Source organism: Phaenicophaeus curvirostris, chromosome 15 (genome assembly GCF_032191515.1).
Source record: "Phaenicophaeus curvirostris isolate KB17595 chromosome 15, BPBGC_Pcur_1.0, whole genome shotgun sequence".
NCBI classification, from domain to species: Eukaryota; Metazoa; Chordata; class Aves; order Cuculiformes; family Cuculidae; genus Phaenicophaeus; species Phaenicophaeus curvirostris.
In genome coordinates, this window is record NC_091406.1 from 5853270 (window position 1) to 5877467 (window position 24198).

General features: G+C 51.9%; 1 protein-coding gene across 1 annotated transcript in view; it reads right to left on the bottom strand.

Moving 5' to 3' along the window:
• Window positions 1-242: 242 nt before the first annotated feature.
• PDGFRB (platelet derived growth factor receptor beta) overlaps window positions 243-24198 on the bottom strand; it is a 32570-nt gene continuing 8614 nt past the window's right edge. Inside the window, exons 2-23 of the mRNA XM_069869432.1 lie at window positions 19140-19217; window positions 17452-17748; window positions 16748-17017; window positions 16333-16460; window positions 15831-16005; window positions 15064-15256; window positions 14758-14873; window positions 14120-14246; window positions 13759-13970; window positions 12923-13017; window positions 12503-12635; window positions 11979-12083; window positions 11759-11869; window positions 11239-11392; window positions 10274-10440; window positions 9939-10057; window positions 8614-8736; window positions 6919-7030; window positions 6532-6631; window positions 6309-6414; window positions 5580-5818; window positions 243-5079 (exon numbers count right to left, since the gene is read on the bottom strand). Of these exons, the coding sequence (XP_069725533.1) occupies window positions 4929-5079; window positions 5580-5818; window positions 6309-6414; window positions 6532-6631; window positions 6919-7030; window positions 8614-8736; window positions 9939-10057; window positions 10274-10440; window positions 11239-11392; window positions 11759-11869; window positions 11979-12083; window positions 12503-12635; window positions 12923-13017; window positions 13759-13970; window positions 14120-14246; window positions 14758-14873; window positions 15064-15256; window positions 15831-16005; window positions 16333-16460; window positions 16748-17017; window positions 17452-17748; window positions 19140-19188 (3282 nt within the window). The 5' untranslated portion in view covers window positions 19189-19217 and the 3' untranslated portion in view covers window positions 243-4928. The remainder of the gene's footprint in view (window positions 5080-5579; window positions 5819-6308; window positions 6415-6531; window positions 6632-6918; window positions 7031-8613; window positions 8737-9938; window positions 10058-10273; window positions 10441-11238; window positions 11393-11758; window positions 11870-11978; window positions 12084-12502; window positions 12636-12922; window positions 13018-13758; window positions 13971-14119; window positions 14247-14757; window positions 14874-15063; window positions 15257-15830; window positions 16006-16332; window positions 16461-16747; window positions 17018-17451; window positions 17749-19139; window positions 19218-24198) is intronic.

Sequence of the window (24198 nt, forward strand, 5' to 3'; positions counted from 1 at the left end):
GGCAGATGATGCTCTGTTCACAGTCCCTTTTCCTTACCATGTCTCTGGGATCAGCTGGTGCCTTTGCTGTGCTTCTCTCTGCCTGGCTCCAAGCTTGGCTTTTCCTGAGCTTTGGGGTCATGCACAGAGTATTAACGTGCTTAGCCTTCACCCACGACGTGGTTAAGCTTTATTCCCAGCCCTATCTGAGTGTGAGAAGGTGGCAGCGACCAAAACCAGACAAACAAAGGAAGAGACGGAACTTTGCAAAAAGAAAAACACCTTTATTTTTAAACTCTTTCTTTAAAAATGTATTTGTAAAAGTTTACAGCATAAAAATAATATCTCATGGCTATAGATGTGATATAGTACAAATCCTACAAATACATCTGTAAACCTAGGAAAATGTTAACTCTTTGGTACCTTAGTCCAAACTATGTTTTTTTCCTTTGCCCTCAGGATGGTTTCTGGCAGACAGGGTGGAGGCAGGTGCTGCTTCTGTTCAGAGATGCTGCAGAGGAACAGCGTGATGCTCTCTGCCTGTGCAGCAACCCAGAGCTAAGGCTGCCAAAAGGCAGCTGAGGGCTTCATGTTCTCCAAGTGAGAGCCCTGGGCTCCCCGGGGCTGGCTTGGCACCCGCTGCCCTCCTGTCCATCTGGAACAGCCTGTGGTTTGCACTGTGAACTGGCCACACTGAGTCTGGGATCTACGCACTGAGCCTGGCCAGAGCCCTTCCTTGCACCTGTGCGTTGGAGCATTGGAGCATGGAGTTTACATCCTTAGCACCTTACAGCACCTCGTTCTGGAAAAAGCCCCTAAAAGGAGACATCTGTGAATCCCCTTCTCCAAATATGCCCATCTTTACACAGACTCAGCTTCCCCACAGCCCAACATGAACCCAGCGCCCAATACCCTGTATATTTGTGTGTATTTGTGGTGCTGTCTCTTCCCCCGTCCCAGAGCCCTGGCTGGGAAGAAGGGGAAGAGCCATTTCTCACTTCTGGCTGCACATCCACACAGCACTTCTGCCTCCCATCCCCATAGGACTCTGCCGCAGTCCCCTCGGCAGGTAAACAGAGACAATTTAGTTACAAGTAAAGTACGCTGTGCTCTAGATTTCTTTACACGACACAAACAAACACCACACGTGACACTCTCGCTTCAAAAAAACAATAACACGCTCAAACTGAGAAGGACAAAAGGATTAAAACCTGTGCACGCATCAGTCTGAGAAGCATCTTAAATGTGGAAAGAGACACTGGAGTGTCACATTAGTTTCTGGAATACACTTAGGTATGTATGAAATAGTGGCTGGCAGTAGGATTATGCATATACTTGTGCTGATAATGATGTAAGAGCTGTAGAGTAAAATATAATCTACAAATAAAAGATATTGCACTAGAGATGGGCCCGAGCTGTGGCGTGTCTCTCTTTTTGGGGGCGTTCAGTTTGGGTCCAACTCTAAACATGAAAACACACCCAAGCAACCATACTGATCATTGAAACTAAAAACCCAGAGGGACCAGTTTTCCTTCAGAATCTCACCAGAGAAACAATGACTGCAAACCCAATGGACGCAGAACAGATGACCTTTTCTGCTGGCCCTCACCCACCGGGTTGCACAGGGACTGGAATGTTTGCAGCAGAGAGAGAGGGAGTGGGAGGCTAGATCTGGCTCCCCAGGAGGAGAGAATTTGCCTAGGGGGCTGCTGTAAACCTCAGCCCTGCAAAGCCCTCTCATTGAGGAGAGTTGCAGGGATGCTTAACAAAACCTGTTGGCTTTGCCTGGCTGCCAGCCTGCCCCTAGCTGAGATCTGCTCGCTGCAGCAGGAGCGCGTGCTGGCACTAAATGGTGATGGGAAGAGATGAGTAAGGACAGGAAAGTACCGCAAAGTGCAAGACTTGGCCCTTGCAATCACAGAGCCAGAGGCAAATATTTGGTTTTATCTCTCTGGAGTTGAGAACGGTACCATTTTACAAATAGTTTGCAGTACCCACTTAAAGAAGGAAGAGGGAGGTGGGATTAGCGTCTCATCAGCAACCAGAACAGGTTTTGATGCAAAGAATAATTGTAATAGATGTACAAATGGGATAGAATGCATTAGGCATCCAAGCGTAGCTAATGCCCAGCTAATAGGAGAGGATAGCTGAGTTCTCCCAGTGGGGAGAAGAAATGGATCTCCTCTTTCGGGACTTTCAGACCCTCTTTCAGGTTTTCTCATTTGTTAGTGGGAAATCAGTCATGTAATTAGTAATTGATCTGTGGAAGATGGAGTTTATTGCAGGATTTGTGAAGTAAATAAGCGAATGACCAGAGGGAGGGTGAGAAGGGGTTAATTGATAGGGAAACCTTTGGGCTGGACAGAGGTAGTAAAAGTAGCTCTCTAGGGTTGCTTTTGATGCTAGAAGTATTCAATATTTTTACTAGTCAGCCCATCCCAAAACCAACAGCTCGTTAGCAAAATGTGCTGATGAGCCAATGTCTGGAACAGCAGGGAGTATCTTGGTTAGAAACTTAGAAGAGTAGAAGGATGTAAGTGCTTAGATAGGTCAGAGGCTGCCTTCAAACTACCAGTATGTTGTGGCTGGGAAAAGGCCAACATTACCCATTACAGCAGGCAAGTCAGATCCAGTACAGACCAGAACTATTAATGCCCTATGTGAGGTCTAGGTTTGACCTCACCTGGAGTACTGGGTACTTCTGGTCCTCTTTGATAGAGAAGGACAAGTTAAAAATGGAGCTGGTGCAGCCAGGGGCTATTAGGACGATCAGATGTGTCATCCCATGGGCTCAAGTTGCAGTGACAGAGATCACAGAACCTACCAAGCACCTTACACATTAGAAAACATAAAGTGGTCTGATCCCAAGGTTCCCATGAGTTACTGCTTGTCCACAGTTCGAATCACTTCATGAACCATGACCACAGAAGATGGCTCCTTCGTTACAAGCAGGAGGAAGAGAGCATGGAAAAATAGTTGTCATTCACAGTGTGTTTCCTATGGATGGTGGGGAATCTGACCACACAGGCTGAGAATATACTCCACCAGTTGCCAATAGAAGTGCTGTTTCTTATATTCACGTTTTACCAAGGACATCAGCCCACAAAACATTTAGTCCTCTTTTAGCTGCACAAATGGCAGCATCGCAATGATAGACAGCTTAACAGAAGCTGTTTTTCTGGGATTTCTGGCAGAAGTTTCATATTTAGATTAAAATAATTCTTGGTGGCTCTGAGGTGGCAGAAGCCCAGCTTCTGAATTTATAAGCCTGCCTGTGTGGGTTCAGCAGGATGCACAGAGATGTGCATAAGTAGGGGAATGAAGAGGTTAATGGGAGTGGGGAGCGTACAGCAAACAGAGCTCTGTGCAAGGCAAAACTTCTCCTTCAGACAAAACCCCTGCTAGTTTCTAAGGTGTCAGAGCTGTAGTTTTTGCAGTCTTTCATCTCTGCAGAGGTGGGGTTCACCATTGATATCAACAGCTTGGCGTTCCTCCTGCTTTGAATCTCCTGAAGTAGCACCTGAGAACACAAGAAGTCCCAGGCCTGCCTGTGAGAAGCACGGAAGGAGGCAAGAAGCAGGAGGAAGGTCTCTGCCCTTTTATTCTTCAAAACACTTTCCGAGAGAGAGGAATCTTCCCTGATTCTTCTTGTTCTGCTTGGGTCCCCATCCACTTCATCCACAGCCTGGGCAGGGTGCAAGTGGCTGGGTCTGGCCCCTAGAAAGTGGCAGGGTTTGAGATACAGTTTGGTTATGACCAAACAGCTTCCCAACCTCTCTCCCTCCCTCTCTCTTGAGATGTCCCTGTGTTGGTGTTTTGGCATCCTTATCACTCTCCAAAGTCTTGCTACAACTCAGGAGAGACTGGTGAGTCTGGGAAAGGGTGTTTGGGTGAACAGTCTATTCAGATGGAGCCCTTGCTTCCCAAAGATAAGGCACAAAGATTTTGCAGCTGGCAGGGTTATACGATTTCCCAGCAGATGAGCTGGGCTTAGTGGCAGTGAATTAATGAATAGCCATATTGCTTCCTTATACTGGCCCTGGCTAGTGGATTAATGTATTTTTTCCCTTTAAATCTTCAATGGAGAAGAAGCTTAGAGTCCACACAGACAATACGAACAACACTGGATTGCCCTCTTTGCTACAACAGTCATTGTGAGAGCATTTTGAGGTCCTGGCACACCTCTGGGGCTCCTGGTACCGTGCTGGACACAAAAGGGTTTGGGGTATGACAGCCCCTTTAGAGGGGTGTAGAGCTGTGCCCCAGAGCCATGGGTACCTGTAGTGCTTGTGATGCTCTGTCCACTGTAGAAGAGCTATCAAGAAAGGAAAACAGTGATTCACTATCTCCGAGATGCTGGCTGGTCTCTCCAGGACTTGGCTGCGCTTGGAGGATTTATCCAATGTACTCTTGATCTCCAGCACCTGAAGGTTGGTGTTGCAGGTTCTCTTTGTCCCAGCAGTTGGCTCCGAGCAAATCGTATGTCCCGGTAGCATTTCATGGTGTGGCTGGTACTGAGACCATCAGAGAAGTGCTGGTGCAGAGGAGATGAAACTCGTTGCCGTGGAGGGGGAAAAGGCTGGAGTATCATCTTAGTAATGCAGAAAGTGGCATCTCTTGTGGAGATCCAACCCATGTCTCCCACTTTAAATGAAGATGTTGGTCTGTGAGATGTCTCCATCCTGCAGTGGTTTGATTACTGAGGAGGATGTGGCTGTGATCTGGATGGTTGCTGGCACTGAGCCACCTCTTTGTAAGGGGGAAGGGAATGACAATGGGGAAGAGTCTTTAATTCCACACCCAACACTGGGAGATGGGAAGGAAGGCGGAATTCTGGGACAGGTGGGGATATCCCAATATACAAGTGCAAAGCACGGCTCTCTTTGATGTTTGGGTCAGCCCCTCAGCTGGTCTCACCATGGGGAGACGCAGAGCCAGCCCAGCTCTGGCTACAGGAAACTCTCCTCCACCTCTTGGTGCCCTGTGGTTGGCTCCTGGCAGCCTGGCTGGGAGTCGGATTCCTGCTCCTCGTCCTGCCGGAGGCCCAGAGGGCTGTCACAGGATATTGTAGATGATGTGTTGGCCTCGTTCAGTGTAGAGCTGAAGGGAAAAAAAGGTGGAGAGAGAAATGAGTGCCTTGTCCCAAGTCACCTGGTGAGAGGATTCCCAACGGCTGAGAAACGCATCAATCTTCTGGCAGCCCCAGTCTATCTGAGTAACTTTAAGCAGGGGGACAGACAATACCATTTGGGTCTATTCAGCCCTCAAACACAACAAACAGCCAGCTGGGCTACGCGGATGTCACACACCAATGTGTCCTACTCCTTTTAAGTGGCCTCTCTTGTCTCCAGCCACATCAGCTGAATTACAGGGTCACGACACGACGCCCTAATTTAGCTCACATCTCAAATCCTCTGGCTCATCTTCATCCCCACAGACTCATGCAAGGTCACAGCACCTCATCTAAGGATGACACTGCACTCCTCTTCTGGTAAAACCAATTCTGGTCTGTCCCATAGCTGAGCATCTCCATTTCCTCTTGGGGCCCCCATTTTCAGATAGTCAGGAGAAGGGACAATATTCAGAAGCGATGCTTTTACCTGGCCCGGCTGATGGAGGCCTCCTGAGGGAGATCGCAGATGGTGTCGGGTTTGGGGTCGGGAAGAGGGATGATATAGTCGTTCTCGCCCCCGTTCTGGTGCACAGCTGTGTAGAGGATGCTGCCAGTGGGGGAACTGGGAGTGAGCCTGGCGTTGTTCAGCCCAGGGATTGTGGGTCTTGTGCGGACAACAGCAGGGTGGTCACTCTTCATGAACTCTTCATCCACCTGCTGGTACCTCTGATCTCACCAAAGAAACGGGAAGGTCTTGTGAGTGGAGAAAATGCATCTGTGTTGTATTTGCTTGCCCTGTCTGCTAGACTTTTTCTGGAGGGGCTGGCATCTTCTAGCAGGGTTCAGCTACACTGTCTCCACCAAGGACAGGTCATGAACATTTCTTGAGGGAGAAATCAGGGACACAACTCCACAGCTGTAAACTACCAAGTTAGAGACAGGATTTGGATCTCCTGCCAGTTCTGAATTCTGCAGTTGCTGAGACATCAGCTGCTGGTCTGGTGATGCCAGTTGTCTCAGCAATGTCCCCGGGATGCCCAAACCACCTTCACCGGCTGTTCAAACTACTGTAGCCTTAATCACAGTAAAAATGCTCTAAACAGTGGTCTCAACACCCTTATTGAGAGCCTCAACCGAGGCAGCATCCTTCAACCTTCACAGAGAACTGAATCTCCAAGCTCCTCTGTCCCCGCAGCACAGGGTCTTTTGAACATACCTTTCTGTAGCAGTCCACCAAGAGGTTTCCCATAAGCACCACCAGCTGTGAGAAGGATGGTCTGATCTCAAACTTCTCCTCCCAGCATTTCTGCATGATATCGTAGCTAACAAGAGGGAAGAGAGAGCACTCCGATGAGTTGGTGGGTGGGGAAAACAGGCAGCAATGCTTCAGTAGTTTGTGAAGGGCAGGTCCAAGGCAGATGAGTATGGGCAGCACTTACATTTCATCAGAGGCGTGGGTGGGTTTGGACATCCTGTAGCCACGTTTGATGGCATTGTAGAACTGCTCATTCATAGGCAGTTCAGGGTATGGAGTCCCCCCTGCATGTAGAGGGAGAGCAGGAAATCAGGCTGCTGGATTGTCTGCCACCCCCATGTCAGCATGCATTTCACACTAACGTTTTCTTTTTGCTTTACCTTTCCTGTTTTATTTCACTTCCAAATGGCAACGTCAGCATAGGAAAGAAAGAGATGGGGAATGAGGTGCTACTCTGACTGGAAAGGTTGGGACGTGAGGATTAGAAATGGATTTCTACTGCCTGTGGGAAGGCATCCTGCTAACACACTATCAGACCTACAGATATCACCATGATCTCCAGGGCACTTACCTAGAGTGAATATCTCCCAGAGGAGAATCCCGAAGGACCACACGTCACTCAGGGTGGTGTAGAGGTTGTTGAAGATGCTCTCCGGAGCCATCCACTTAAGGGGCAAGAAGGTCTAAGAGGGAAAAAAAGGAGCAAGAAGAGAGTCAGCTGTGTTTACAGCACTTGTTTCAACAGGTGAGAGCCTGGCAGCCGATATACAGCCTCCTACAGAGCTGCCCAACAAATCTACTGACATCTGCTGTCAGCCACTTCTTGGAGTTTCCTCTTTCCTTGTGCATGACGAGCCCAGCAGGCAGGAGGAAAGATGGGGTGTGCTATACTCATTTCTGGCGCTGTCTGCCCTGGTGAGATGGCGTGGTGTGCATTCTCTGTTCCCTAGTTCTTGGGGAGTCCACTGAGTTGCACAATATGAACGTAGCATTTCTGGAGGGAGGCCAGGCCTATCTGGACTTTGAAAACCTAAGACCAGGTTGGAGACAGCTATGGAATGGCCAGACAAGAGCCGAAGGACACATCCACCTTTTTTCCTGCTCTTACTCAGAGCGATGCAGGAAAAGAAGCCTCACTTGACCAGCTTGTATGCAGCACTGGTTGTGCTGTTCCTGGGATTGACTTGCACAATGAATATCAAAATAATCTTCAGGAAGGATTGCAAAGGAACCCAGTTTCATTTCCCATTTTGCAAGGAAAAGCAGCTATGCCAAGACTGGACTTGAAAACCCCAACCACCCTGCAGGAGGCTCTCTCTGCCCAGGCCCTGACTGCCTGCCTGTCATCCTGTGCAAACGGGAGAAAGCAGGAGAGAAGTGAACGGGTTCATAGTGTGGAAGATTGGGGCTCGAGGGGCCTGGCTTCACACTCCACTGCCTCAGCCTCAGTTTCTCTGTCTGGGAATTGCATGCCTGCTTTGCTTGGGGTTGCACGTTCCTGAATGCCCCAGGGCTGTTGTTGAAGTCACAGGTGAGGTTCTAGGGAAGCTCAATTACAGCCTCACCCTCTCCTGCCTTGAAAGATTGGAGACATCTTTCTGGAAAGTAGCTGCTCGCAGGGGAACACTTCCTCTTACCTGTGGTCTAGTGGTTAGAGCAGAATTCTGTGAACCCCTTGCCAAGAGTGGCCAGTGACTCACTGCAGCACTATCAAGCTGCCTTACTTCACGCTCCTGCCTGCAGCTCAGGACCAGAGTCGTCGCTGTGCAGGGGAGGGATGTGGCACTGCTGCTAGGGCTGTACAGGGGACAATTCTTAGTTTTGCAGCTGCTGCCCAGGGTCTTCTGTAAGAGCCTGCAGATACAGGCGTGCGATTCTGCCACACCACAGTGTGCAGAGCACATCGGGGGCAGGATGGTTGGAAAAAAATTTTCACGGAAAGGGTCATTGGGCACTGGAACAGGCTGCCCCGGGAATGGGTTGAATCACCATCCCTGGAGGTGTTTAAGGGATGGGTGGACAAGGCGCTGAGGGGCATGGTTTAGGGATTGATAGGAATGGTTGGACTCAATGATCCAGTGGGGGTCTTTTCCAAACTGGTGATTCTATGATTCTACGGCTGGCTGTTGCCACAATCTCTGGGAAGTCCTGCCCTGTCACCACCCCTGGGCACAATGACAGACTAGCAGCTCATGAGGGGAGCATGTAGGAAGCACCAGGGCTAGAACCCCAGGAAGAAAGGGTTTGCACAGCTGTTGGTACTCACACTGCCTTTAGAGATATAGTTGGAATCCCTCATGATGTCCCTTGCTAGGCCAAAGTCGCAGATCTTCACCAGCTTCCCCTCACAGATGAGGACGTTCCTAGCAGCCAGGTCACGATGCACGCACTGTGGGGGGAGGAAGGACACTGTCACTGCGAGATGCCCCCAGACAGCCCAAGAAAGCAGCCCAGAACCAGGACCAGCACACTTCTGGTGCTGCAGGAGCAGGAGTCACCTCACATCACTTAAGGCATCTTCTCCACCTCTAGGGACAGCCATGGCTCAAAGCCACGAGCACAGCGTGCTTTTTCCACTGCTCAGCTGGACTCTTACCCCTGTGACAGTAACAGGCACATAAATCTGGCAAGGGCAACTTGAACAACCCAGCAGAGAGGGGATTGCTTGTGCCTGACCAAGCAGGGGTGTTAATGGGCTGGCAATGAGGGGATGTCTCCATCTCTGTTTGGACAATCCAACCTGGCAGTCTGAAGGCATCAGAGTTACCCTTGCGTAGCTTGTGCCTTCTGGTTTTCCAGCATGTTGGATGCCTTCCATATGAGCAGCCCTGAGGTTTGCTCAAGACCCTGCCAGACACTAGTGGTGATATTACGCCACTGTAAAGTGTGACTGTGGGAACTGCTGGAAGCTGGGAGGTCCTCTTCTATGCTCCATGGGGGAGCACTGACCATGCATTTTTGATGATCAAACTGTCTGGATGGAGGTAAAGAGCCACGAATTTCTCTCCACACATCACTGATGCCACCCCTACCCTGCCTCTTATCTCTGCCCTGCATGATGTTTCACACAGACCACCTGTATTTCTTCCTGCCCTGGGCTAAGCCAAACCTTAGGAAATACCAGAGCCTGGTCCTCTGTGTTGGCTTAATTTCCACTGAACAAGCACTTATGATGAGGTCGGGGGTGGGGGCTCAGAGCACATGGTGCACTGGAAGTGTCCATGGACAGTACTAGCTCTAAAGCAGAAAGCCCTGTGCTTTAGAAGAGGGAGGCTGTCATTGTTTGGTTATCCCAGTAAACAAGGATGATACAACCCCGCAGCTGTGCTGCTCATGGCTTGGGAGGAGCTCAGAGTCCAAAAATTTGAGGTCTGAAGCTTGATCTAAGCCAGGATTAGCTGTCACGTGCAAATATAGTCATGCTGATCCTCAGGGAGAAGTGGTCAGCAGCTCCTTCAATTACATGGCCACTTCTCCCACAATGAGGTTGGCACGGACAGAGGGACAGTGAGCAGAAGCTGACCGCAGGACATGGCAGAGCATTGTTAGCCTTCATCATCACAGGCACCACGAACCAGCCAGCATACATACGTTTTTGGAAGCCAGGAACTCCATCCCATTGGCCACCTGGAAGCTGAAGCCCACCAAGTCCATGTAGCTGAGGAGTGGAGACTCATTTATCAGCGTCACCCGGTCTGTTCTTTCAGGAGCTGGAGGGCAAGCAGAGATGGATGTTGGGGTTACACAACACCCGTAGAGGGACAATGGGACAGAGATGGGAGCTCCCATTACAAGGGCATCTACCACCACTGCTGGACTCATCCCAAAGGTGACATTTGCAATATGGACCATATGTCTCTGCAAGCAAAGGCGAACAGTGCCCAGAGTGCAAGCAGCTCTCCCTCCTACTTTGGCTGAGCTGTTACCTGATGGGGAATAGCTGTCCAGCTCATACGGGGTGCCATAGTTAGAGGACTCGATGTCAGCATACTTGACTTCACCCTTCATGTCAGACATGGGCACATAATCCAGGGAGTCATCCTTGCTCATGTCCATGTAGCCCCCATCGCTCTCGACAGACAAGGACAGGTGACTGTGGAGGGAAGAAAAGAGGCTGTTCAGAAGTAGCATCTTGGGGCCTTCCATGGGCAAGGGGAACCTGCTGCATGGCCAGGGCTGCGGGGCACATCCTCACAGCCTTGGGAGGCTGCACGTAGTGCTGAAGAGGATCTCAGCTGCCTTTGAGCAGAACGGGCTGGGGGCAGCTATGCTGATGTCCCAACACAGCTCGATTTTACTGTTGTTTTGGTGTGCTAGAAGGAAATGCTGCTTTCTAACTTCCCATGGGACTGTTTCTCTGTGCTGATGTGCCTGCGTCTCTTACAGCTGGCCACTGGATGAAGGACCAGTTCCCTTTCCTCGTAGAACCTCTTGCGCAACTGCACTCCTTCTAGCACTTCTGCCTTACACACTGTACCCTGAAAATGCAGACCTGAGGTCCCCAAGGGGAAAGACGTGTCAGTCAAGCCTTCGTCTCTGCACTCAATGTGTAGCTATGGCTATGCCAGTGACGTTATTGATGCCAGGGAATATTCCCAACTGGCATGGAGCAACCAGAATGTGTGTTAGCAAACTCAGCCTCTAGGATATACAGATTGCCTCTGCTAACTCCCTGTATGCCAGAAGCTGTTTGGAGGTTGCTAGTTGGCACATGGATTGGTCTCACAAGGTAACTGAACAGCCAGCTGTGTCCTACAGCTCTGGTTCTGTGTTTGTTTTACTGGTCTGGAGAAAATGTGGGTATCCTTCCCTGACAGTGCCAGCCCCCCTTGTTGATGGGGCCAGGATGGGGTAGGGATCAAGGAGGAGGAGAGTGCTGCTTTACAGGTACCTCTGCACGTGGTCTTCCTTAGGTGTGTTCCCATACAGCTCTGCCTCTCGCCGTGCCTTCTCTCCGTAGGACTGCAAGAAGGTGTGCTTGTTGCGGTGCAGGTAGTCCACCAGGTCCCCGTAGCGGCAGTACTCAGTGATTATATAGATGGGCCCTGGTGGGAGACAACACCCACGTCAGCGCTGCCTCTGCCCCGCTTGCTCCCCTGGGCAGCGAATTTCATCCCACAGGCCATTACCAGATTGCAGGATGTCTAGGCAGGGCCAGGGGAGAAAGATATCTTTCTGGTAACGAGCATTTCTGGAATCTGAAATTTATGGTCGCGAAGGGAGGTGGGGATTAACACACACATGCCCTCCTTGGTTTCAGGCTGGAAATAAAGATTTTCAGAACTCCACAAGGTTTTCCTAGGGAAGGCTGAATAATTTTGATCCAGAAAACAGGAATTATTCTCTCTGAAGACAGTTTTCCTCAGCCCAGGACATCGAGGAGAGGAGACAAATCACGCGGGGCTCGGTACCTCCTTTGGTGCAGGCACCCAGCAAGTTGACGATGTTCAGGTGAGGTCCTAGGTGGCTCATTATCTTCAGCTCAGACATAAGGGCTTGCTTCTCACTGCTCCGGGCGGTGGCTGTTGGGGAGAGTCAGTGTGAATGGCAGTGCAAGAGGAGGTGTGCATGGGTAATGTTTGCCCTTGTGGCTTTTGGATGGGGAAAAGAGATGGTGTGGGGGCAACTCACACTTAAGCATTTTGACTGCCACTTTCATGGTGGAACGTGAATGGCTCAGGCCATGAGCTGTTGCCTCCACCACACGTCCGAAGGCACCAGAGCCAAGAGTGCGTCCTGCAAAGAAACAGTGAGGAGACAAAGTTGGCGATGGACCCTGAGGAGAGCTGAGGAAAGGTGCTTGGAAAAGCCAAGTCCCCTGTCTGAAACCACACCAGCCTTGCTGCAGTCATCCTGATGGGCATGGAAGTAGTCGTGAGCTACGTTTGGGGCTGGGACAGGTTTCCATCTGGCTGAGAAGGGAAGGAGCTGCCAGCTTCAAGAAAGGATAGCCAGGAATAACCCAGTGCTTCATGCCAAAGGGGGCTGCTGGCCTCCCACCATAGCCTCAGATGAGCCCCTTGTCCCAGGACCACATTGTATCTCCAGGAATCTCTCTGCCTTTTCTTGGTTCGTCTTTTTGGAGGTCCCAGATCTATCAGCCTCAGAAAGCCAGGACCCCAGAGGTTCATCAGTGTGACCTGCAGAGCCTTTACCTAGCACCAGCTTGTCCCTGGGCACCTCCCAGCTGGAGTCGTAAGGGAGCTGCATGGGATCCACATAGATGTACTCGTGCCCATCGGAGCTGACTGACTCAATCACCTTCCAGCGGATTTCATAACGAGGTTTCTGGAAAGAGGAGCAAAGGGAAAAGAGAGATCTGAGAGGCTGAGAGTCAGAGAGGGCATGGGGGATGTGGATGTGCTTTGTCAGAGTCTTGGGTCACTGCAGCCACCGCCTCATGCCCTATCTAGCCTATAGATGCCAGAGGCATGTGGAGACTGATGGAAGTCCATGCTCCCCGGCATGGGTAGGATGTTGTCAAGCCCATGCCAGCAGAAGCCCATGGCTTTGCTCTTCCCAGGCACTCTTACACAGAGGTACCACTGTGACAGCCTGGGAACACTCTCTTTTACCTTCTGCCACAGGACGATGAGGATGATCAAGGAGATGACGGTGAGGACCAGCAGGGCCAGGATTACAGAGATGATGACCACCTTGAACGGCAAGGCTGCAATGACAACAAGGACAGAAGTCAGACTCCTTCACCTCTGCATGGCCTGAGTACCCTGGGGAAAGGATGGGACAGCAGTGCAGAGGGGTCTCTGCACCCTTCCCCTTCTCTCCTCTCACCACTCTCCCCCTCCTGCTACATGCTTTCCCCACCAGACGTGACCTTGAACTCTCTGGGTGGGGAGAGTCTCTATCCTCTCCTCCTGGGTGGATCTGCCCAACATTTGCAGGCACAGCACCCCAGGGATAATTGGCTGATGGGTTTATACAGCCTGTTGAAAGGCTTGGTGCTTTGGGAGGGAGTAGGGAGGTAGAGGGGCTGCTTTGCTTGGGGGAGAGCTGGCAGACCTGGGCCTAGGCTTACACCATCCTTCCTCACAGTTCGGATGGTCAGGGCACAGATGTTTGAGCCCGTGGCACCATCTAGTGACCCTTGGGCTAATAACAAGACACCGGGGACCTGCTCAGGCACTCTCATCTTGCCTCCTAGGAGGGATGACCCTGACAGTGGTGGGAAGGGGATGTTCATGGGACATAAGGGCTTCAGAGTCCTCCTGGAGCAGCCTTCCCTGCTCAATCCAAAGGAGGCTTCATTTGGGGCAGAAACACACAGGTTTCCTCCCTCCAAGGACTGCAGTCATCAGAGGACAGTCCTGGCTCCCAGCACCTCCAGCTTGGAGACACACAGAGGAATGCCTGTCTTCCCACTGCTGCTTCAAACACTTCCCTCAATGCTCACCATGTGGGACCAGAGTGATGTCCTGGGAGCTGGTGCCCAGGAAGTTTTGCACGGTGCATCTCAGGAGCAGGGGCTCGTCCACCCTGTGCAGCTGCAGGGTGCTGTTCACGCGGTACACCTGCCGCTCTGCGTGGTACGTGGCATTGGTTTGCAGACCAATCTCTGCGGACTCGTTCCCCAGCAGCCGGGTGGGCTGCCCTTTGGTGCTGCACCTGATCCGGGGGAGGATAAAGGCACCTGAGAGGCAGTTGGGACTGCACACCACCATGGGACGCTTAGGTGTGTGAGCCAGAGGAATACAATAAAATAATAGTCTGTTATTCTAAAGAGCCGTTTCCACGGGCTCCATCGCTCAACTCACCATTTGATGTTGCTGCAAGTAGACCAGCTGATCTCAGGTTGGGGCATGCCTTCAGCAGAGCACGTCACGGTCTGCTCTCCACTGCTGGCACTGCTGTTCTCCTTGAGATCCACCACTTTGGCTGGCACTGAAACCAAGAGACAGTGATGGGAATTAATCCTTTCTGACTGCAGGATGCAAGCGGAATGTGATTCCATTGTACCCCCAACATGGCCTGGGGGTGAGGAGACAGTGAGGGAGGACTCATCACATCGATCGCGTTTTATTTTTGAAAGCTAACAGCGAAACTAGAAAGATCTGAGGGGGTTATGAAGGAGGCCTGCCCCCATCTGGCTTGGGAAAGTCCTGGACATCAGAGCCATGCAATCATCTCTGCAGCTGCTACCTGGGGCCAGGGCATGAAGACTAAGTTGCTGGTGTCTGCACTGCCTCCTTGTCCCCCTTGCTCTGAAACCATCTGTGAGATATTTCAAATGAGCACGTTTCTTGCTTGAATGCTCTTCCTTTATCCAAAACCACTCCAGAGCTGTAGTCAGAGGAGTAAGGGCTTCAGCTTAAGGGTCCTGCGGCAAAAGCCGGAGCCATCCCTTGAGATTGCCCCCATGCTCCTCACCCCATGTCTGCATGCCCATCCTTACCATTTATCTGCAGATGGAAGGACAGCTCCTGCTCATCATCCTCGTTGGAAGCCCGGATGGTGTAAAAACCTCCTTCCTCTTGCTTCACCCGCACCAGCACCAGAGCTGTCTGATACCTGGAGGAGAAAGTCCCAGTGTGATTGGTGTGAGAAAGTACTCGGAGATTGACAATGCTCAGAGGCAACCAGCTCCTACCCATCTGAGGCATGTGTGAAATCCACTCAAGGGAAGGGATTCAACCACTAACCATGTCCAAGCAGCAATTATCCCCTCCCTGCATCTCGATAAGGAATGATGGGCCCTTACATGGTTTCTGACAGATTCCTGTTGGTGATGGTGAACTCGCTGCTGCTCTCCATGGTCAGAGTCTTGTTGTTTTTCAGCCACACAATGTTGGGATGCGGGTAGGCCTCCATCTCCACCTGGATGGTGTGGCTCTTGTGGACCTCGGCGTACACCGTGCTGGGCAGGTCCGTTTGGAAATGCACAAAGCCACGCTCTGAGACAGGGCAGGAGGGGTAGGGGATTCAGAGAGAGAAACAACCCTATTTCCAGTCCTTTGGACAAACATGGATCTGGAACAAAACACTCTGAACAACCAGAAGTGGTGGGGCAGATCCATCCCTCAAGACTTCAGGCTTGTCTCGAAAGGGATGGTGGATGCAGAGCCACGTGGGAGTGGAGGAGCTCATGGGGCAGGCAACATGTGTGAAAAAGGCTTTTATCTTGTGGAGATGAGGCAGGTTCTCTTAAATTACATGAAGAAAGGACAGACGCAGAAGGTCACAATGGGACCTTACATCACTTTGGCACTGCATCATGCAGAAGAGCTATTACCTATAACCTCAAGTGTTTTAAAGGGTCACAAGAGCCAAAGTGGGAGATTTGGGATGTTTTGAAGCCAGGAAGTGGGCAGAGGTGACATGGGGTGAAGGTTGTGTTTTTGCCATGGTCAGTTAGGGTAGAGGTGAGGAGGGGAGAGGGCTGGAGGATGGGCAGAGAGAAGAGGGTGCAGGTTTGGAGCATCCTGGCTGGACAACCACATGATTTGCTGGCTTTGGGCAGCAACGTACCGATCACATGGACTGTGATGTCTTTCCTGTCTGTCTTCTCATGGTAGCCTTCAGAGACATTGCAGACGTAGGTCCCACTGTCCTCCAGCTCCGCATTCTGAATGATGAGGATGGAGCGGATCTCATGGGTGGATCCAGGCAGGAAGTCAGTCACTGGCTCCACAGCCTTCCCTGCCTGCACAATAGAGACAGGAGATATCGTCTGAGAAGTTGAGAGCTTGTTCTGCCATTGGAGCTACAAAGGCTCATGGGGAGGGAAGAGAAGGAGGTAGAGGACCCTGGTCTGGCTACCACAGGGACAGGGAAGATGCATAAATCAGAGGCCACTGAGACAGACCGTTGTAATCCAAGGATCTCCCCATCAAACCTTGCCATATGGCAGCAGCATTGCACAGTTTCTGTCATGGGTTGAAGCTTCCTATGAAGCTTTACCTAGGGTATTGATGCGTGATTGCCTAGGGACATCTAGACAAAGGCTAGAGCTGCTGCCCGGAGCACTCACTTGCTTGCGAGGATAATCCCAGTTGAAGTTGACCAGCTCATTGCCGCTCACAGTGCACATCAGGGTAACATTTTCTCCCTGACGTACTATGGTCTGCACTGCGCTGATGGAGACGTTCACAGATGAGACTGTGGGAAAGGTGAAAGAAAGGAGTGAACAATGAAGGAAGGTATGAGTGCGCACCTAGTTCATTTATCCTGGGAGGACTGGTCAACTAGAAAGTGTCTGTCCTGAGGGATGGAGCTGATACCTTGGTAGAACCCATTTTCTAATGGAGATGGGACTAAAATCCAGGCTCCAAACTGATCAGGGGCATTGCTGAGGAGACAGGGGGAGATCTCTGCTGTCTCCTGCCACTGGGCTGAAAGAACAGCCACAGCAGGCGCACAGGTATGCTGAGACAATAGCAACTCACCCTGGATCCTATAGACATAGAAAGTGTCTGAATCCACCTCCTGGTCATCCACAATTGCCCGGCAGAAATAGGTCTTATCCTCAAAGAAGCCTTTGAATCCCTGTTGTGGGTCATAAGCAGCTGGGATGGGGTTCTCCACCTTCTTCTCATAGAGGGTCACCTGCACCTGTGGGTCAGTCACACGGCATGGGATGACAGCCTCTGTGTAGCCCGTGATGAAGATGAAGAGCTCTTCGGAGGTAATTGTGGGAAGGAAGACTAGGGAGGGATCTGTGGGAGAGAGGGAACACTGGTTACAAAAAGCTGCTTGAAGCTGAACCAAGGTTGCACTGTGCTCCTTCAGGATTGCTCCAGCACAGGGCTCTGACTCCAGAGTGGTGGAATCCTTTCTTTAATTCCCATGGCAAAGCAGAGCTGCCATGTCATGGGCTTGCCAAACCTCTCCCAGGAGGATAAGAGAGACACAGACGCTGCCACTTAATACTATTCCCTGCCCACCTCCTGTGCTAACACAGCACACACGGGTCTCTACCATGCTCTGACATACCAGAGACATGGCCACAGCCAGATGACCTACCATGAACGCCCTCCTGCCATGGGAGGATTTTGGGAGGCCAGGTGCTTGGAGATAAAATGATAATTCAAAGCCCTCTTTGTTGCTAAACCCTGTGTACATGCAGAGACAAGGATGTGTTGTCCCTTACCTGGGACGTATATATACAGTGCTTTCCTCTCTGCTGGCTCGGGAGCCTGGTCAAAGTTGTAGGTGCATGTGTACTCCCCAGTGTGACGACCTGTCACATTCCTGAGGGTGAGATTGCTGATGAAGACACCATCCCTGATCTCCAGAGAGGCAGCAAGGGGCTGACCATCCCGTTCCCAGACCAGCGCGCCATCCCCATAGCACAAGAAGGAGAAGGTGCTGTGGAGACTGAGGACAAACTCAGCGTCTCCAGGTTCGATGTGCAGCCCGCTGCCCCCGGATGCTACCTCCAGCAGACCTGTGAAAGGAGGGAGATAAGACTAAATTGGTTTCCTCTGAAATCCAAGGAGAAGCATGCTGGAGCACAACCTCATGACAGTTTATTTTGTTTGTAGTGTCAGCCTTTACACTGAAAAAGAACCCTCCTGGATTTGTCCCCCTTGGGACCTTGGTGGGTCACCATTCCCTGTAACTCCTGAAATCCTTACTGGAGAGGAAATGCCCATGTTGTTTGTGGCAGCGCTGGGTGGAGAACCCCTCATTTTATGCTTTAACTGTGTGTGTCCCCTGCAACCTTTCTGCAAGTTCATTGCCCCTCCAGTGCTGCCTGGCGTCATCGGATGGTGAGGAGCAGAAGGCTGGTTCAGGAGGGATTTGGGGCAGCCAAAATGAACGGGTTTGAACGGAGCTGTGCTGGAAGGCAGTGATGCTCTTGCACCAGCCCAAGGTGTATCCTTTGTGAGGACAAGGCTGGAAACAGGGGTGACCTGGGTCTTCTCTACATGTTTGCTCACATTCTTGGCTTTTATGCATCCTGTGAGCTGGTCTAGATGGCCCAGGGAGCTGACAGTAAGCGTAGTACAGCTGACCCAAAATGATCCTGTCTGTAAAGAGAGGTTGGTCTCAGATGCACCTTCAAAGGCTTGGAAATGCCATGCACTTAGCGGGCAAGGAGGAGAGGAGGAGTCAAGACAATTCCCTGCTCTGCTGGCTGCCTCTCCACAGGGGCAGTGTCAGGCAGGACACAGACTAGGCTGAAACAATGTCAGTTTACAAGAAAGTGAAAGAAGAATGAAAGCAAAACCTTACAGGAAATCCTTTGGAAGCAATAGAGCAGGCAAGGTCTTCCTGAATGGCTCCCGGTGTCTCTCCCAGCCTTCTTGCTTCACTTTGCCCAGACTTCCCAGTGGGGCTGGGACATGCGCTCACCCCTGGTGTCCCCAAGGGTGGGCAGGGCAGCTGGGACAGTCCCCAGGGGCTCACAGCAATGCTTTGAAATGCCTAGATGCAGCCAGCTGCCCTGATGCCTTCCCACGGGGTATTCTTGTAAATAAGGGATTTGATTGAATCCTTCCTGCTGTGAAGATGCCCATAACGTCCATCTAACATGGGTTCCCAGGTGTCTGCTCAGGGCTAAGTGCACCTGGCCGTGCTGCCTCTGCAAAAGCCTCCTCCTCTCACCCAGTTGCACATCAACATGAAACAGGTGAGGACTTAACACCCACCGCAGGACTGGGTTGGCATGAGCCCACGAGCCCATCGTGGCACTAGGAGGGCCAGAGGTGCCTGGAGCACAGTGTGCACCCCCCTGCCTCCCCATGGCTTTGCTCTTTTCCTCCCCCTTGCCCTGGGGCGAGCATCCCAGGACATCGCCCTTGTGCATCACACCTCCCCAGCCACAGCACTCACCGGTGAGGACGAGGAGCCACAGAGATGTCTTCAGAGAGGGGCACCGCATGGTGGGCTCCGTGGCTTGGTGGCCAAACCCTGCTGAAAGCAAAGCAGGATGAGCGCAGCACTGCCAGCAAAGGTGGGGTCCCTCACCTGAGCCCGGAGCTCCCTTCTCCACCTTAGAAACCTCCCATCTCTTTCCAGTTTTCAGCCTTTTTGTTGGTTCACCCTCACTCTGGATCTGCAGGAGGAGGGAGCTGTTTCTAAGGCACCTCCCGCTGGTAAATAGGGATTTGCTGGAGGCTCCAGCAGTTGTGTCAACTCTTGCTCATCTCTGCTCCAAATGCCGCTCCCCCAGCCGCAGAGCCCTGCCTTGCTCCCTCCCTCTGCTTTGCTGCTTGCCTTTTTTTCCCTTAGTTTTTGCATCCCTCGGTCCCAGTGAGACAAACTTGCTAGAAAACAGATCCCCCGCCAACCCTCCCACATTTTCTGCTCCTTCCAATGAAATAAAACAAACCCAAAGACGCCCCACAACACCCCCCTCCAAACTTCTTGTATGTAGCTTATAAAAAGAGGGCTTTTTAGTTAAAATCCTTTTATCCACATTTCTTAAGAAATCTTTTCCACAGAGCTTTTATGGCCCTCCCTGGTGCAAACTGGGAGCAACAAAGAAACAAAGCCCCCTAAGAGCAGTGGGGTCTGTCCCCCATGTAATGGGGTGACAGGCAGCCCCCCACCATCATGCCTGCAGGGACAAGATGGGGATGAGTATTTCTGCAAAACAAAATGAAGAATCTACCAACGGGAAGAATAAGGGGGAAGATTTCCTCTGTGCTTGGAGTAAGCTGTGGGGGGAATGAGCTCAGGTGTCCTGAACTTGGGGATGCTCCTGCATGGAGCTGGACTTCACGGCTCGGCCACGCTGCAAGCTGGAGCCGAGCTCCTGCCCTGCTGCTGGGCATCCTCCCATCTCCCTGTGCAAGAGGCGCTCTGAACCTTCTCCCAAGGAGGAGGAGAATAGCTGCTCACCAGGCACGAGGATGGCTAGTAGCAACTTAGACTTGCTGACCCCCGGCACCCGTTCTCACTGAGCAGCTCTGCTGCCTCTTGGCCCTAGAGTGGCCTCCTGCTCTGCTTGATGTTAAGGAGGAAATGGTTTTTAAATGACGTGCGCTTGTCAGATGTTTTTATTATTCTCTTGCTTTGGCTCTACAAAAGTCTGATCTACCAGCAAATCCTTTCAGGTCCCCAGCTTCCCTCTCTCCTCTCCAGAAAATCCCTCGGTGACTCCTTCTCTCTTCTGCATTTGCCAGAGGGGATGAGAGCAGTTACAGGGAAGAGCTGGGGGTGGGTAGGATGATAGGACTGAGGTGAAACTCAGGCTGTAAATGACTGTGACCTTGCTGCATCTACCCTCAGAGAGCAGGAGCCTGCAGGAGAGAAGAAGAGGATGGACAACCTAATCTCACTGCCCCTCAGGGCACAGCTATGAGAACAATTCACTTTGTTTCCCAAATCTCCTTTATAGAGGTGTGTGATTCATCCATTATTCAATGTTGTAAGGAAAACTGAGATCCTCTCCTTTCACCCTCCCCTGCATGCACAAGCCAGGCAGTTTCCCCCAGCCCCCATGTGCCTCTCAGCAAACTGAGGTTTCCCAAACCGATGGCCAGATTTTAGCTGCGAGCCCAGCTTTGGGGCTGTCACTTAGTCCTGGTGCAGGTGAGATCTTGGCTTCCGCTACTCACACAGACAAGTTCCTCACTCCACCTGTGATCACTGCAGGATCAGAAGGGAAAATGACTGCTCTGCTGGAGCCAGATGTGGGTGCATGTTGGTGCTGGGCTAGCATGGGTGTAGCTTCAGTGAATGGCAAGAGCCCTGCAGCCTCTGCCTGCTGTCTCTGGCCACCTCCACTGTGTTTACAGCTGGCTTTAATAACGCTGCTGGTTTTGCAGAAAGGCATGTCTCCTGGAGATGCTTCCCAAGCAGGGAAGTGCGAGGTCAGCAACATCTTGCAGAGTGGTGATATCTGCCTTGTTTGTCTCCTCCGGCCAGAGCAGGAGGCATGCTCGGAGATGCTGAGCTCTCCCTGTCCTGCAGGATACACGCAGAGCCTGCCTAGCAGGACAAGCCTTTCTGTCCTTTTCATGGCAACGTGTGTGCTTGCACATTTGGGGACACACAGGTGGATGCAAGGCACTCAGCTCACTGCCAGCCTTCAGAGGCTTGTTGTTTCCATCCTCTATCTCAGCTTTTGTTCTCAGCCAGAGCAATAAGACTGAGTGCCAGACAAGGAGGAGCTGAGGTGGGTGCAGCCCCACTCAATGATCCAAAAGCAGGCCTGCAGATATTATTCCACCCAGGAGGGCAAACACAGACACCTCACAATGCTCAGCTGCCTTAGATTTTCTCCTTCCAGCCCAATAGGTGCCTTGGACCCTTCAGGCTCCTACATTCTTCCCAAGGTCCAAGACCTGAGCATTTTCAAGTCATGGGACCACTTGCCTCCACCCATCCTGGGCACATGCCTGGAGGCCATGGAGGTCCTGCCACAATGCCACCTCCAGAGCCTTTCAATCAGTCCTGAAGCTCCACAGCAGTCTCAAACCTTGCAGCTTCTGAAGTGAAGTCCTGGCTCTCCACCTCCACTTTGTACCCTTCACCATTCTCTCCTCCCCACCAGTGCGGGTACAGCCCTTCCCTCTGTCTCTCTCCAGCTCTGTGATGAAGGGCAAAATGTCCCTGGCTTGCAGGGGCAGGGAGATTTTCTCTGGAGCTGCACTGTTTATTATTCTAAAAGAGGAATTTGGCTGGGAGAGGAGATGGGAGGTCAGCTGGCCGACTGGGAGGCCAGGCTGGCTGAGTGATGCTCAGCCCCATGTTCAGCCCCACATGCCTGTGGGGTGGCTCCATCCTCCCCGGGGGCTGGGGTCCTTGGGGCCATGCAGGAGCTCTGCTGAGCACAGAAGGGGAGGACGGCTCCCTGCCAGCCTGCGCTTGGCACCTCTGCCCTGCTCCCCAGCACGGCTGGGAGCTGAGCACTGAGGGATCAAGAATGTCTGCGAGGGTTTTGAGTCCAAACAAGACACAGATACAAGCGACTGCCCCTGTCCAGTGACACAGCCACATTGTCTGTCCTTATCTCTCCCCTGTAATCACATCAGCTTGGCCAGTGTGCTGCACGCGTGGCCGCAGGAATGCTCCCAGCAGCTGCTCCTCCTCCGGATGCCAAGAGTGGTGTGGAGCATTTGCAGGCGAGACAAGGGAGAGCTGTCCCAGCTCCAGGGCTGTCGAGTGCCCCAGCTGCAGGGCTGTCCAGTTTCCCAGCCCACCCCTGAAAGAAAGCATCCCATACCCGGGCACCGTGGGGGCTGGCAGGGTGCCTGCTGAAAGCATGTTTGAGCATCTCTGTTTGAGACCCATGCTTTTGCAGCATGTTGCATGGGGCAATGGGATCTACAAGGGTCCTCCGGGGTCCCTGAGCAGCAGCAGTGTTCTGCAGAGCACACCCTAGTATCTGAGAGCCCGCAGAGCTGTGCGCTTCCAGACAGGACATAGCTGAGAGGGCCAGAGCAAAGAAGTCAAATGCCAAGGCCAAGGCCACACAGAAAGACCATGGCTGCGCCAGGACCAGGATTCAAGTCTCATGATTCCCCACCTCATGATTCCACAGCTTTTCCAGAGCAGCCTGCTCCCATTTGTCCTGCATCCCAAATCTGATGACAGTTGAGCTTTCTCCTCTGCCTCCTTTCCTACTCCCTTGCCTGCTGCTACGAGCAGTGGCTGGGGGCCGATGCCTCTGTGGCTGATGAGCTCGGACAGGAATTTCTGCAGCAGGAGCAGGGCTGCGCCCAGGGTTTTGGATATGAGGAAGAGCCGTATCCAGCCTTTGCTGAGGATGGGCCCACATTTATTTAGGGAGGACCATTCTTTAAGCCATCTCTGCCACTCCTCTCACCTCACAGCATCTTGCTAAGAGCTCAAGCATCACCAGATCTTATTGATTTATTACTGTTCCTGCATTCCAGACCTATCTCTTGTTTAAAGATGCTAGTAAGCCAAAGATGCCCTTGCTAGTGCCCAAAATATGTTGTGTGGACTCAGTCTTGACTATTCTTGGGTAACAAGGCAAGAATTTCCTTCAACCTTGTTTGGCGTGCCCTGCCACACCTCTGAGCTCTCTCCTCTCTTTACTTGCTCCCAGCATCTGCATGGTGCAGTGCTCCTCAGCTAGAGGATCTAGAGCATCTCAGCACACATGGAGACCACTGCTGGCACAAGCATCACACGGCACTGCCCATCACCAAGCAAAGATCATGTGGAATGGGGCCATTTCCAGCCCTGCAAATGTCTTAAACCAGAAGAGAGCTACACAGATAGGCATCCATGCCAAGGAGATGCTCCTGACCATAAGCGTGCCTAGAGCATGTTTCTCACCTCTCCTCTACAATAATTAATGACCTGTGGATAACCATTATGGGGGTCTCACAAGCACCCTGAAAGCTGTGGGAGCTGGGAACCATCCTGTGAAACTGCACAGGGAAGAGGATGGCTCAACAGCCAGGGATGGGGAGAGCAGCCACGGTTGCCCTGGTAGCCACCTTCGAGAAAGGTCGGTTCCCTACAGACCATCAATTTTCAGCAAGGAGATGTGCTGTCTGCTGGGAATGGGGGTGCACAGCACCCTTTCAACAAATCCCATTTGCATTTCCAGGGCCAATTCATGCATCCATTGCCCTGAGTTCCCCCTAGCCCAAGCCTCCCTGCTCTGGTGATGCTGGGCAGAGGTGCTGGCCAAAGGCATCTTGGACGGCAGCAGCACAACCGTGGCAAAGGAAGGAGCAGAGGAGCGAAGCCAGGCCTCTCACACAGCTGCCAGCCCTTTCTCTTCCTTTGGCTTTCTATTTCTAGCCCCTTTTCTTGCTGGGCTGTGCTTCCAGGCACTCCCACAATGCTTGCTGGCCCTGCTGTCCTGCCAAGCAGGCGAGGGACATCTGGTGCAGATTAGTGGGAAGTAAAATATACTTTATTTCTTCTTTGTCTGAGCGCATCTGAGTCATTAAGTGAGATCATG